Source organism: Bufo bufo, chromosome 4 (genome assembly GCF_905171765.1).
Source record: "Bufo bufo chromosome 4, aBufBuf1.1, whole genome shotgun sequence".
Taxonomy (NCBI): domain Eukaryota; kingdom Metazoa; phylum Chordata; class Amphibia; order Anura; family Bufonidae; genus Bufo; species Bufo bufo.
Genome location: NC_053392.1, coordinates 534593517 through 534606171, shown reverse-complemented (window position 1 = coordinate 534606171; position 12655 = coordinate 534593517). Strand labels below are relative to the sequence as shown.

The 12655-nt window shown below is 41.4% G+C and overlaps 1 protein-coding gene across 3 annotated transcripts in view; it reads right to left on the bottom strand.

Moving 5' to 3' along the window:
• PLCB4 (phospholipase C beta 4) overlaps nt 1-12655 on the bottom strand; it is a 378077-nt gene that overhangs the window by 106131 nt on the left and 259291 nt on the right. For 2 of the 3 annotated variants that reach the window (XM_040429870.1, XM_040429869.1), the window contains exons 13-18: nt 10995-11103; nt 10260-10470; nt 7322-7415; nt 1949-2028; nt 568-652; nt 373-432 (exon numbers count right to left, since the gene is read on the bottom strand). In XM_040429870.1, coding sequence (XP_040285804.1) covers nt 373-432; nt 568-652; nt 1949-2028; nt 7322-7415; nt 10260-10470; nt 10995-11103 — 639 coding nt within the window. The remainder of the gene's footprint in view (nt 1-372; nt 433-567; nt 653-1948; nt 2029-7321; nt 7416-10259; nt 10471-10994; nt 11104-12655) is intronic. The other variant, XM_040429871.1, reaches the window with a different exon arrangement.

Here is a 12655-nt window from a genome sequence, read left to right as displayed (position 1 = left end):
GACACATCTATTTGCATCATGTTTTACATAAGCCTCGTAATTTCCACAAAAACGTGTCTGCGCAACAACAAGTCACAGCGTGTAGTGTGTGCACAATCTGTACTGGAAGACTAAGGGCAGGATCGGAAAGGTTACTGGATGTCTTACGATCCATATATTTACCCATAAAACTGTGAATCATGCCTTTAGTCTCATGGACTTGACCCAGCATCCCGAGTAAAAAGGCTCATAGGACACAATTTAAAATACACAGAATTATTTAAACGCATGCATCAGTATAGTCTGACACATCAAAGCTTGTTTCATTCCTATGTTTAGCTTAAGTTTTTTATTTCTGTGTCAGTAGGTGGCAGTAAAGCTCAAGGTTTTTACTTCATGAGTGAGCTGAGCATGCTTTCCTTTGCCTTGCTTGTTGAATGCAGTGACATATTCCTGTGGGAATGAACGATATTTCTCAGCTTCGTACAACGCAAGTTCTACAACGAAGTGAACGACAGTACAAGAAAAAAAAAAATGCAACTTTTTATCCTGACAAACATGTTAAAAAGGAAACAGCAGACTACCTACCGGATGGGTTTCCAGGGGCTGCTTCAGCAGGAGATCCCCAAATATTTCTTCACAGTATTTGGACATCTTGTACTGTTGATATTTACTAAAATATAAGTTTTAACATGAATCCCAGCCATTACTGAAATATTACACAAGGCATACAAAGGATAATCAGTCTAAACAGCCGTATAATGAAGGATAAGGACATGTGAAACATAGATTTTGCTCGGTAAGATTCTTCTTGTGACTCTTATTACACTAAGGCAATTTGTCGGAGTGGGGGAAGCATCTTTCTACCTAGAGCATTAGTGTTGAGCGAATCGAAGTATCTGAAGTGGACTTAGTTCCCAATTTCATAGTGTTTCGTGGTAACAAAATCAATTTTCCCTGAAATGCCGGTAAAATATTTTTTAAAAACATACTCAAATCATCCATAACTTTTTTATTTGTTGGTCCTGCGGTATTTTAATTGTGAATAATGCAGGTTTCTTTGCATATAATCTTTAAATACATAATTTTCCTTTTTTTTTAGAATTGTTATGCTAATAGATTGATAGTAAAAATTTACTTTTTTTTTTTTACATATCAGCTTTTTTTTTTACCCTAACAGATTTTTTAAATTAGAATTTGTCGTTATCTACCATAAATTTTAATACATTAAATGCCCAAGTTAGGGTAATCAGGTCTTGACTAGCAGTACACTGATTAGGGTAGGACATGTTTTTGTTTTTTTTGCAATTTTTTAAAATTTTATTTATTGTCTTACTTTATTTATTTCTTTTTTCATGTTTATACCCTGTCCCTTAAAGGGGTTCTCTGAGATATTTTTTTTTACTGATGACCTATCCTCTACTGTCTTTACAGGCTCCATGGCAGTCTTCGGCAGTGGGGGACTTGAGAGTTCAGGCTCTTAACCAGTTAAACAACATATACTGAGGAGTGAATCTCTTGAACAGCATGTGAAAGAGACCTAAAGCAGACTCTTCTACAGTTACAGTGCTCTTACTGTAAAGAATCCATTTCAAATCTAAGGATTTAGCCATTTTTTCCATTAGGAGAGGATATTTTCTTGTTTTTATCATTCTAATTCTTCCTGCCCCTTGTCGGCCTTTTTGCATGTTTTTTCATTCTGGTGCACAGAACGGTATGACATGTTCTATATAAAGATACTTTGTAAAGCAGTTAGAGTATGTCCTCAATATCCTGCCGCCCATCACCTGTCTATGGTCAGCACGTTGGTATAGGTATGGTGCACAAAACATCTAATCAGATTCCTATGGGTAACACTTGTACCCAACACATCGGCAGAGTTTGCTTCCCTTTATTTCACATAAAGTACATTTTTGAATTACGGAGCAGAACACAGAAGAGACTTAAAGGACACACAACGGAAGAGTACCTGCAGTGATTCTCAAATGAAAGGATTACGGGATATTCCGACGTGACAAACGCAGTCTCCTTGATGGCTTGGATTACATCCTTTAAAAATGACCACAGAATGAAGATTTTAAATTAGTCTTGAATGGCAAAATTATTGTAGCAGGTTAGGCCGGGATCGCGTCACCATTTAGTTTTCCGTTCTTCTGATCTGTCTGAGATCAGTTATTTTAGACAGGAAAAAAAGTCCTACACAAAGTATTTTTTTTCCCGTCTAAAATAACGGATCACAGACAGAAATGGCTAAAACTGATGCCAAATGTGCATAACTGAGTATAACAGATGCTTAAAAACACAGGATCCATTTTTCTTGATTATTTTTCGGTTCTACAGATGGATCAGAAGAACGGAAAACTAAACGGTGATGAGAACCCGGTCTAATTGTGCTGAGAACTCTACCGGGCAGCTTCTATTACATAACCAGAGAACAAATCCAGCGACACAATAAAATGATACGATATGTAATGAAATCAAAATTACACCGGCAGTGCCAATATCTATAGAAAAACGCTAACATCGAGGCTAGCTGCACACGGTGCAGATATATGTGGAGAAATGTCCATGAAAACTGCATCAAAAACATGAGAAAAAACACACACATAAACCTGTACTATTTCTTATGGTTTTTGTGCATTTTTAAGGGTACTTTCACATTTGCGGCAGAGGATTCCAGCAGGCAGCTCCGTCACCGAATCCAAGAATCCGGACACAAATGCATTGCAATACTGGATCCGTCTTTCCGGTTGTCATATGGAAAAACGGATACAGTATTTATTTTTTTCACATTTTTAAAGGTCTGCGCATGCGCAGATCGGGAAACCAGATCCGGTTTTCCGGAACACGGCATTAATACATATTAATGGAAATTAATGCCGGATCTGGCATTCCGGCAAGTGTTAAGGATTTTTGGCCAGAGAGGAAAATACAGCATGCTGCGGTATTTTCTCCGGCCAAAAAACGTAAGAGAGACTGAACTGATGCATCCTGAACGGAATGCTCTCCATTCAGAATGCATTAGGATAAAAACCGATCAGTTTGTTTCCTGTATAGTGCCCCTGTGACGGAACTCAATACCGGAAAAGAAAAACGCTATTGTGAAAGTACCCTTACGTGTTTTTTTTTATTGCAGTCTTTGGTGCGGATCTGTTTATTTCAACCCCTTTAGGACCCTGCGATTTTCAATTTTTGCATTTTCATTTTTTACTCCCTGGTTTCTTAGAGCCATAACTTTTTTTTTTTTCCTGTTCGCATAGCCATACAGTATAAGGGCTTGTGTTTAGCGGGACAAGTTGCACTTTTGTATGGAACCACTTAACATTGAATACAATGTAGGGGGAAGCTAGAAAAAAAATAATACAGTAGTTTGACCGTCAGTCCAATGGAAAAGTACAGATAACATATTGAAATGTCATGAGGTTGTGGAGGCAAATATGTCTCAGTATCCTGAAAAGTGTCCTCACATAGTGACATTATACAGATGTGTCCACCCCTAACCTTTCTTGAATTACGTTAGAGGACCTGTAACCAATCCTGAGCTCTGACATCTTTTTTTAAGCACCCATTTTTATGATGCTATGATGTGCCATTCCTTTGTTATTCCTACTAGAAGTTACAAATGAATTACTAGCAGTTTGCAATGAAGGTCCAGCTGGGTGTTACCAGTTGGGGTTGTGTCCCTGCAGAGTATGACACTGTCCAAACAGTGCTGCAAGTGTCACATTGTGCAGGGACCCCCCCACAACTGGTAACACTTAGCGGGACCTTCACTACAAACTGCTAGCAATTCATTCATAACAGGAATAACAGTTGAATGGACCGACATAGACCGACACAGATGCTCTAGAATCTTATTATTATGTGGGGAATAAAATGAGTTACTAAAACAGACACGTCAGGGGAGGTGACAGGTCCTCTTTAAGTTATACAATTTATCATTATACCAATTCAATTCAATCTGGTGCCATCCAGTGAAGGTATACGCTAAACAGGTGTGTTTTTTTGTTGTTGTTTTTTTAACATGGGATCCTATGGGTGACAGATGGCTGAAGGTTGGCATCTAGAGGCGTAACTACCATAGCGGCCGACCATGCGACTGCTAAGGGGCTTAGGGCAAGAGGGGGCCCAGTTGGGATCATCTCCCCTTCTACTGAAGGTGAAAACTTGGTCAGGACTCTACCCTCTAAAGCAGGGGTGCACAACCTTTTTTGGTCTGTGGGCCGCATTGTCACATCGCTCTTGTCTGGGGGCCGCAAATTAAAAAAATGTTGATCGGCGCTCATCTGCCTATTACACAAGCCAGTGCAAAGTGACTGGGGAGGAGTGATCACTGCCACAGTCGTGCTGCAGATAATCGGACATCTTTCATCCTGATAAAATATGGGAATCAGCCGACAAATGAGCGATTCCTTGTTTATCAACTGATCAGCTGCACGATTATACCGGCCAGATATAAGATATGAGCGCTCCTATGAACACTTGTTCCCAGTAATTGTCCCAAATATCGTGCTGCAGCATAGCCCCTGAAACCGAAGAGTTAGGCTGGGTTCACACCTGAGCGTTTTACAGCGCGTTCCTACGCGCTGTAAAACGCTCAACAGGCAAGAACCAATGATCCCCTATAGGCATGGTTCTCATCTGAGCGTTTTACAGCGCGTACGAACGCGCTGCAAAACGCCCTACGCCCCAAGAAGTACAGACACTTCTTTGGGGCGTATGGTCACTCGTTCCCGTACATAGACTTCCGGGAACGCGCGACAATGGGCGTTGCTTGTTGCCGGAGCCGCGTCTGTAAACGCACGATAAAATTGCGCATACAGAGCGCTCCTTTGGTACACTCAGGTGTGAACCCAGCATCATACTTACCTGCTCCCCGCCTCTCCGAACTGCCTCCGCTGTTTACTCCTGGCAGTGTATGGACATGGTCATACACCACTCCAGACAATGACTGGCTTAGGCGGTTATGTGGCCACAAGCAGCGTGTCACTGCTGAAGCCAGTCATTGACTGGAGCCGTGCAAGTGACCATGGCCATGCACTGTCAGGTGTAAACAGAGCAGGAACCGGAAGATGGAGGCAGCGGAGGCAGCGCAGAGGACCAGAGCGGAGTGGAGCAAGTAATTATGAATTTTCTATTTCAGAGGCCATGCTGCAGGAACTTGTTAAAAATCATTTTTACCAGAAAAGTGGCGACATTTCCTTCCATCCTGCCTCCTATTTATAAATCAGCGGTTTCCTTCACTGCAGAGGACGGAGCTCACTGGTTATCACATCTCCTGCCAATACAGTTATAGGCGTCCTGCAGTAGCCAGTAAGCACATTACCTTGCTAGTGGGGAAGGCGCCTATTGGTTAACGCTTGAATGACCAGGCCCGAAAAGGCCTTAATGACCAGACACTTTTTTGTGATTTAGCGCGCGTGGTGGTTCAAATGGTTGTAACTATCTTATTTGTTGGACTACCAAGATTATTTTTGCAACAATTTTTATTTGGTGGAAACTGTACAAAACGTTTTTTAAAAGTATATATTTTTTCAAACTATCCTTATTCTTTAAATATGCAAACTGACGCCAAAATAAATTATTATAATTAGTTCTCTATTTTGTGTATTTTGCTATATAATATGAAAAGTTTCACGTGAATGGGGCGGTAATGGTGACGGTTTTGATTGGTGTGGGTGTCTTTTCTTTTATGTATGAATTTTTATTTTTTTATTTCTGCTACATAATATGTCCCCCAAGAGGTCATAAAAAGACCTTGGGGGACACTGTCACTTTTTAAAATTTTGCACTTTTTCATAAAAGGACTGTGGTGGGACAGTGAACACTCTTTTATTAAGCACTTTTTCCTTTTTTTTTTTTATTTATTTAGTTTTCAATTTTTTTATTATCATTTTTTTACTTTTTTTAAAATATATTTTTACCACATAATTTGTCCCCAAGAGGTCACTAAAAGACCTTTGGGAGACAATAAGTGAATTTTTTTTTGTACTTTTTCCACTGTAACTGGAGCATCCAAAGGAGCCCCAGTTACAGGGAAACCAGCCTGCTGCGGAGGCTTTGTACCAGGGCAGCGCTCCTCTGTTCCCGAGACACCCAGAGATCACGTGATCGCTGGGTCTACACTGCAGAGCGCTCATAGAGGAGAAGGCAGAATCGCTAATAAAGCTCTTCTGTCTTCTCCTCGGCTTCCCCGCTCTCACTAATAGCCGGGGACCCTTTCTGCTCCTGATACAGTGCACAAGCAAAACCTGTGATCCATCTGCTGTGCGGCGCTCTGTGCAGAAACACAGCTGATTGCAGGATCAGCTGTGTTTCTGCCCAGCAGGGCGGGGGCCGCAAACCATGGCTCTGGGGGCCGCATGCGGCCCGCGGGCCGCAGGTTGTGCACCCCTGCTCTAAAGTAACAACTTTTAGCAAACGAGGCAGTGGAAAAATGGCCCACGGTTTACTGAAAGGGGTTTAGGCAGAAATCCTTTTGTCCTGACTGGGGGGCCTGGTTTGATGCTTGCTATGGGGCCCTAACTTCTCTATGTACGCCACTGCTGGCATCCATCTGATATACACTTTCGTTTTCGTCCTTATGTAACACCTCGCACCATACACCTCAGGATATGTCGGGTTTACAGACAAGTTATGGGAGGACAATTCTGCAATTCTATTTCCAGCTGATGTGCACCGTTATCAAGGATCAAAATGAAGAAGGGTAAAGCCGGTATGACAACTTCACACCAATTCCCTCCTCTTTTCCTAGATTTTTTTATACCTAGCTATTACTGTAACATGTTTGCACTTGCCCAAGCCCAATGAAAATTCGGTTCACTTGGCGCAGCTTTAATTTAGGCTGTTAGCCACACGGGGAGAAAAAAAACTCATGGTTTATTGGCACTTGTGGAAACTTTAATATAAAGTTAGTGAACAATCCGGCATCTTTTTAAACATATCTTCACTACTGTTTCTACACTTCTCACAAAGAAAGTGTATGAAATAAAATAGTCCTTTAAAACCATCACCAAACTGCTGTTGACTGATCTGTTTTTCTCATTATGGAGTTGGAGCTCCTAATTTCACAATTTAAGTGTTTGTGTGCAAGTTGTGGGCAAGTGAGGACATGCTGGGGGTTGCAGTACCACATTAGCTTGAAAACCACAGGTTTCAGACTGCTGCCTAAGACAAGCCATCACTGCTAGAACATTTCAGTGCACGTTAGTGAATGGATAAAGAAAGAGCGGTTTTATAAAGTAGATTTGAACTCTTAAAGTATTACTCATATAGAAGTGAATGACTTGAAAATGTATTTGGTATTATTGGGGAATGGATCCATATGCCACACTAATGATACCTTAAAGAGGATATCTGTACACATAGCCTTCCCATGCGTGATGATAGGCTCCTGATCTTCACCTTTTCCATCCCAGCAGTCCAGCTCAACACACCTTCATATAAAGATACAAGCAGGTTTAAGTACAACTACCATATAAATGTTCACTGCATTACAAATGATTGTTTCCTCCACGCTGAAGGGAATATGTCATCAGGAAATGAACTATTGGTCATGTTTTCATGTTTTTATGTAAGGCTAGTTTCACACTAGCGGCTGGGGAATCCGGCAGGCTGTTCCGGCGGGTAAACAACCTGTCGCATCCGTCCTGCCGCTAGTTCATGTGTGCCCCCGGACTGCCGCTCCGTCCCCATTGACCATAATGGGGGCGGAGTTGCGCCGGCAGCACGGCAGCCACGACGAGAGGCAGCCGGACTAAACGTACTGCATGTCGTACTTTTAGTCCAGCTGCCTCTCGCCATGCTGCCGCCAGAACTCCGCCCCTGCCCCCATAATAGTCAATGGGGACGGAGCAGCAGTCCGGGGGCACACGTGAACTAGCGGCACGATGGATTCGACAGGCTGTTTATCCGCCGGAAGAGCCTGCCGGACTCCCCTGCCGCTAGTGTGAAACTAGCCTTAAACATATTTTTTAAGTATTATGGGTTATGTTACTTTTAATTTTGCATGTCAATATCGATATAAAGAAATATAAAACATAAAGATAAAATATAAAATCCTGCAGTGGCCACTACTAATAGGTACCACTTCTTGGTTTGTACGGATCACTTTACTGCAGTTATCTGCTTATCATTACAGGCAGGATTAGAATGACTGATATATATATATATATATATATATATAAAAGTAGAAAAGTGTGGGCAGCACAGCTCTCTGTAGAGTGCGGTCGGAGTGCCAGTGGCTGTGGGGGCGATCCACCTCCAATGTAGATAAAATGAAAAAATTCCACAGCACATCCAAGGCGTAAAAAGGTAGAAAAGGCTTTATTCACCAGACCCGCAACGTTTCGATCCGCTTTCTGGGATCTTTCTCAAGCAGTGACTGCTTGAGAAAGATCCCAGAAAGCGGATCGAAACGTCGCGGGTCTGGTGAATAAAGCCTTTTCTACCTTTTTACGCCTTGGATGTGCTGTGGAATTTTTTCATTTTATATATATATATATATATATATATATATATAAAACACAGGATCCACCATTCACAATAGGTGATATCACAGCTTATCTATTCCCTCCTAACCTCTGCACAGGTCACAGGCCTACCTAGGAAACTCTCCCATTGAAGTCAATGAGACAGCTGCTGTCTACTGTGTCTATGGCCCATAGTGACTGCTGTAAAGCATATCTAAATGCTGTTAAGTACTCCTCAGGCAAGATGGCCACACTCATAATCATGTTCAAAACTTAGAATAAGAAAATCTACAAACAGGTTAGAAAAAAGAGTATGTGTTGCTTGCTATCTGGTTTTAATTTGCAATTTTATTTTTTTCGGTGACACATTCCCTTTAATAATAAGTGGCTAGATGGCTACAATAATATAATACAATACATAATACAATGGGGATGATGATAAATATGATCCGTAACTTAGAATCAGTAGTTGACTAGCTGACCATACACATTAGAGAGAAGTTGGTTGATGGTTGAACAGCAGTTGAACAAACATCTGGTGAATGTTTGCTTCACAGACACGGCCATACACAGTTAGACCAGATTGGCTGGTACACACTTAGTTCATATTGGCCATCACAGTTGATCAAACTGCTCATACATGTTCAATAAAACTGGGCGATGGAGGAAAGATCTTTCTGGGAACGTTCTTTCAAAGAAACATCTTTCATTCACAAATTATCTTTTTTTGAACGAAAGATCTTTCGTCTGACAAAAATATTGAACATGACTGACTTCATTTCAAACGATAATGGTCTGTCATTGGACGGCTAAAACGATTGTTCGTTGTTAAATTTCAACCGTCTAACATTCATTTCGGTTGAAATCATCCGCTGTGTGTACTTTTTTTCTTTCATTAGGGTGAAGGAAAATATGCTACTTTCAGAGAGAATGAAATATTGGGTATGTTGAGGTCCAACATGACTGACCCTTCTTTAACCCAATGGTAGAAAACAGTAGCTTGTTAGGTTCAGCTAAATCTAATATGTATGGTGAGGTTATGTGTAGATTCCTGAGCAGTAGACCTGTGAAGACAACCCGCCTGGACTGAATCATGTTATCTATTATAGTACTTTGATTGCCTGTTTTAAGAGATGACCATGGATCCCGACTGTCAGAGGACCGAGTTTGTAAAAATGATCCCGTTATTCAAGTAAACTAAGGAACATAAATCTACTAAAGGTTCTTCTAATGAGTATCTATCATATAATTCCTGGCATGACTCACTGCTGCAATGGGCTTGAAGGAACTGGATCTGCAAAGAAGGTAAAAAACAAACAAAAAAAAACAACTGCCCAAAGAGTAAATGGTGGTTGATACCTTTATTGGTTTGTATGGTCTTTGCTCCACAGTTCAGAATGTTAACTGTACTTTTTGATATGTATCTAAAATGTACATATTACCATGAAAAGCACAAGATGAAAATGGTAAATGGTGGACACCATGACTGCATAAAATTAAGGCACTGTTCACATTTGCGTTGCAGCTTTCATTTATAATGGAAGCTGCAAAGCTGTAATGAATCGATGAGAGGAGCAGCACACACAAAAGTTGACTTAGGTTCCATCATGGTGTCCATTGCTTTACTGGAAAAAATACAGTAGTGTTTTATGCTGTGCTATATTTCCCATCAGGGGAAAGCTCCAACAGACTCAGCCAAACCATAATGTATATTTTTTTAGTATACTGACACTCTAATTAAAGTGAATTTATACAAAAATTGGCACTCCAAAAAAAAGTAAAATTTAATTAAAGTAAAAAATGACCAACCTGCACCCAGCTAAAAGAACCTGTCTATACATCTCTACTGACGATCGGCCTCCAAACTGTCTTCCGGTAAGGTATGTATTATGAGAGGAGCTTATGAAGTAGTGCGCAAGTGGGTGCTCCATCTCCTGGTACAGCTCCAAGCGGTCTAAAAAGACGGGGGCGTTCTCGTCAGACATCAAATATCTGCAAAACCCATCACTTGATATGAGACCTGGAAAAAAAAAGAAATGAAGAAGCTGCCTTAGTCTTTATTTGATGGGAACTTTTGTTCTAGCATACTAGGCATGGTGACACATCATTCAGCGAGATTATTTCTGTCCGGCTACAGGCTGCCTAATTTCGCATGAGACAAGAAGGAGAGGAAAAGGTCATAGTAATTTAGATTAAAACCGCATAGCAAGCAACAATGATTTAAAATCCGGGCTTCATTTTCTGGGTCACAGTGTCACTACTAAGTCAAATTTTCAATAAGCGGTTTGTTACAGGTCTAGTTGGCGAGACTAGATTACATTTGGGTGTCCGTTCTTACAGATGAGATGTTTTCAGTAGAAATGAAGCTTTAGTTATATGAGTCTGGAGAGGTTATCAGGAAACACATATGGATTATAAACTGCTCTATCAAGTGCCCCCACAGCCTGGCGTGAAAGGTCTACGTTACTTATGGCGTTGGTTTGCCTTTGGGCATGAGTACAATAATTACACCTTAGATAATGTCCTGAGTGCAGACAGCCCTACCTCTTCTCTTCAATTCTTCATCAGGTTCGTATGTCTCTATGATCTGCATGGCCCGCTTTGTTTCAAAAAACGGGAACAGGATTTCATTGAGCCGAGGGTCTCTTTGATGCTACATATGAAAGAATTACACAAAAGTCTGCATTAATGGGTGCTCTTCACAGTGCTGAACATACTTACTGAGTATGGTTAGTTAAAGGTGTTCTCTGGGAGTTCATAAATTGACTGAAATACTTAAATTTTACTTTATTTTGAATATATTCCCAAATACCTTTCATTAGTTATAATCGCTCATTTTGTCTAGGGCGCAGGGGAAATAAAATGGCCGCCGTCCCATTAGTGCATACAAAACCTGTCCTAATCACACAGGAGGACAAGTTACTTCACAACACTGAGCTAAAGAGCTGCCTCATCCTCCTCTCTGCTCTGCTTGTCAGGGATTATGATCCTGAATACAGATGATAAGATCTTCAGCTGAATCTCTGTAGGAATACAGTTCATGAGGAGATATGAAGTACAAAGAGGAGGGTGGGGATGTGGATAATGAGCAGCAGCACTTGTATACAGTCTCCATTACCACAGCCCCACATTACCACAGTCTGTCCTGTCCGTCCTCTGTGTACTTCATGTTTCCTACTAAATTCCATTCCCACAGAGATTCAGCTGAAGATCTTATCTGTATTTAGGATCATTATCCATGACAAGCAGAGAGAAGGATGAGGCAGCTCTTTACCTCACTGCTCTGATGTAACTTGTCCTGCTGTGTGATTAGGACAGGTTTTGTGTGCACTAATAGGACGGCGGCCATTTTATTTCTCCTAATGATTGCTCCCTAGGCAAAACGAACCATTATATCTAATGAAAGGTATTTGGGATTATATTCAAAATTTAGTAATATTTAAGAATTTTCAGTAATTTTATTTTATTAATTGCCGGAGAACCCCTTTAATGGTAAGTCAAATTTCTCTGTATAACAGTTTAAATGATAAAAGCAAAGTACCGTATTTTTCGCTTTATAGGACGCAATTTCCCCCCCCCCAAAAGTAGGGGGAAAATGGTCATGCGTCTTATAAAGCGAATACTAGTGAGTGATTCCATTATGGAAGCACTCACTAGTATGCATTAGGTGCCGGGAGCGGGAAATAAGCGCTGCAAGCGCTTCCGATACTCCCCTCCCGGTCTTCTTGCTGGGGCCCGCGCTCCACTGTCCTGACCCCGTTCTGCATCAGGACGTAGTGCGCAGTCAGGTGACAGTGCAGCACGGGCCGGAGAAGACAGGGAAGAGCGACTTCTAAAGAGACCGCTGGACCCGGAGCGGGCCGTGGCGCAGGAGAGGTAAGAAGTTTTTTTTATTTTGGTCTGATGGCTGATAGGGGTCTGAAAGAACAGGGCTGATCTGAGGTCTGAAAGAACAGGGCTGATCAGAAGTGTGTTGGGGGTCTGAAAGAAAAGGGCTGATGGGGGTCTAAAAGAAAAGGGCTGATCTGAGGTCTGAAAAAAAGGTCTGTTCTGAGGTCTGTTGGGGGTCTGACATGGAGCGCTGATGGGGTTCTGACATGGAGGGCTGATATGGGGGTCTGATGTGATGTACTGATATTTATGGGGGTCTGATCTGAGGATCTGATATGAGGTCTGATGAAAAAAAATAAAATCTTATTTTCCTC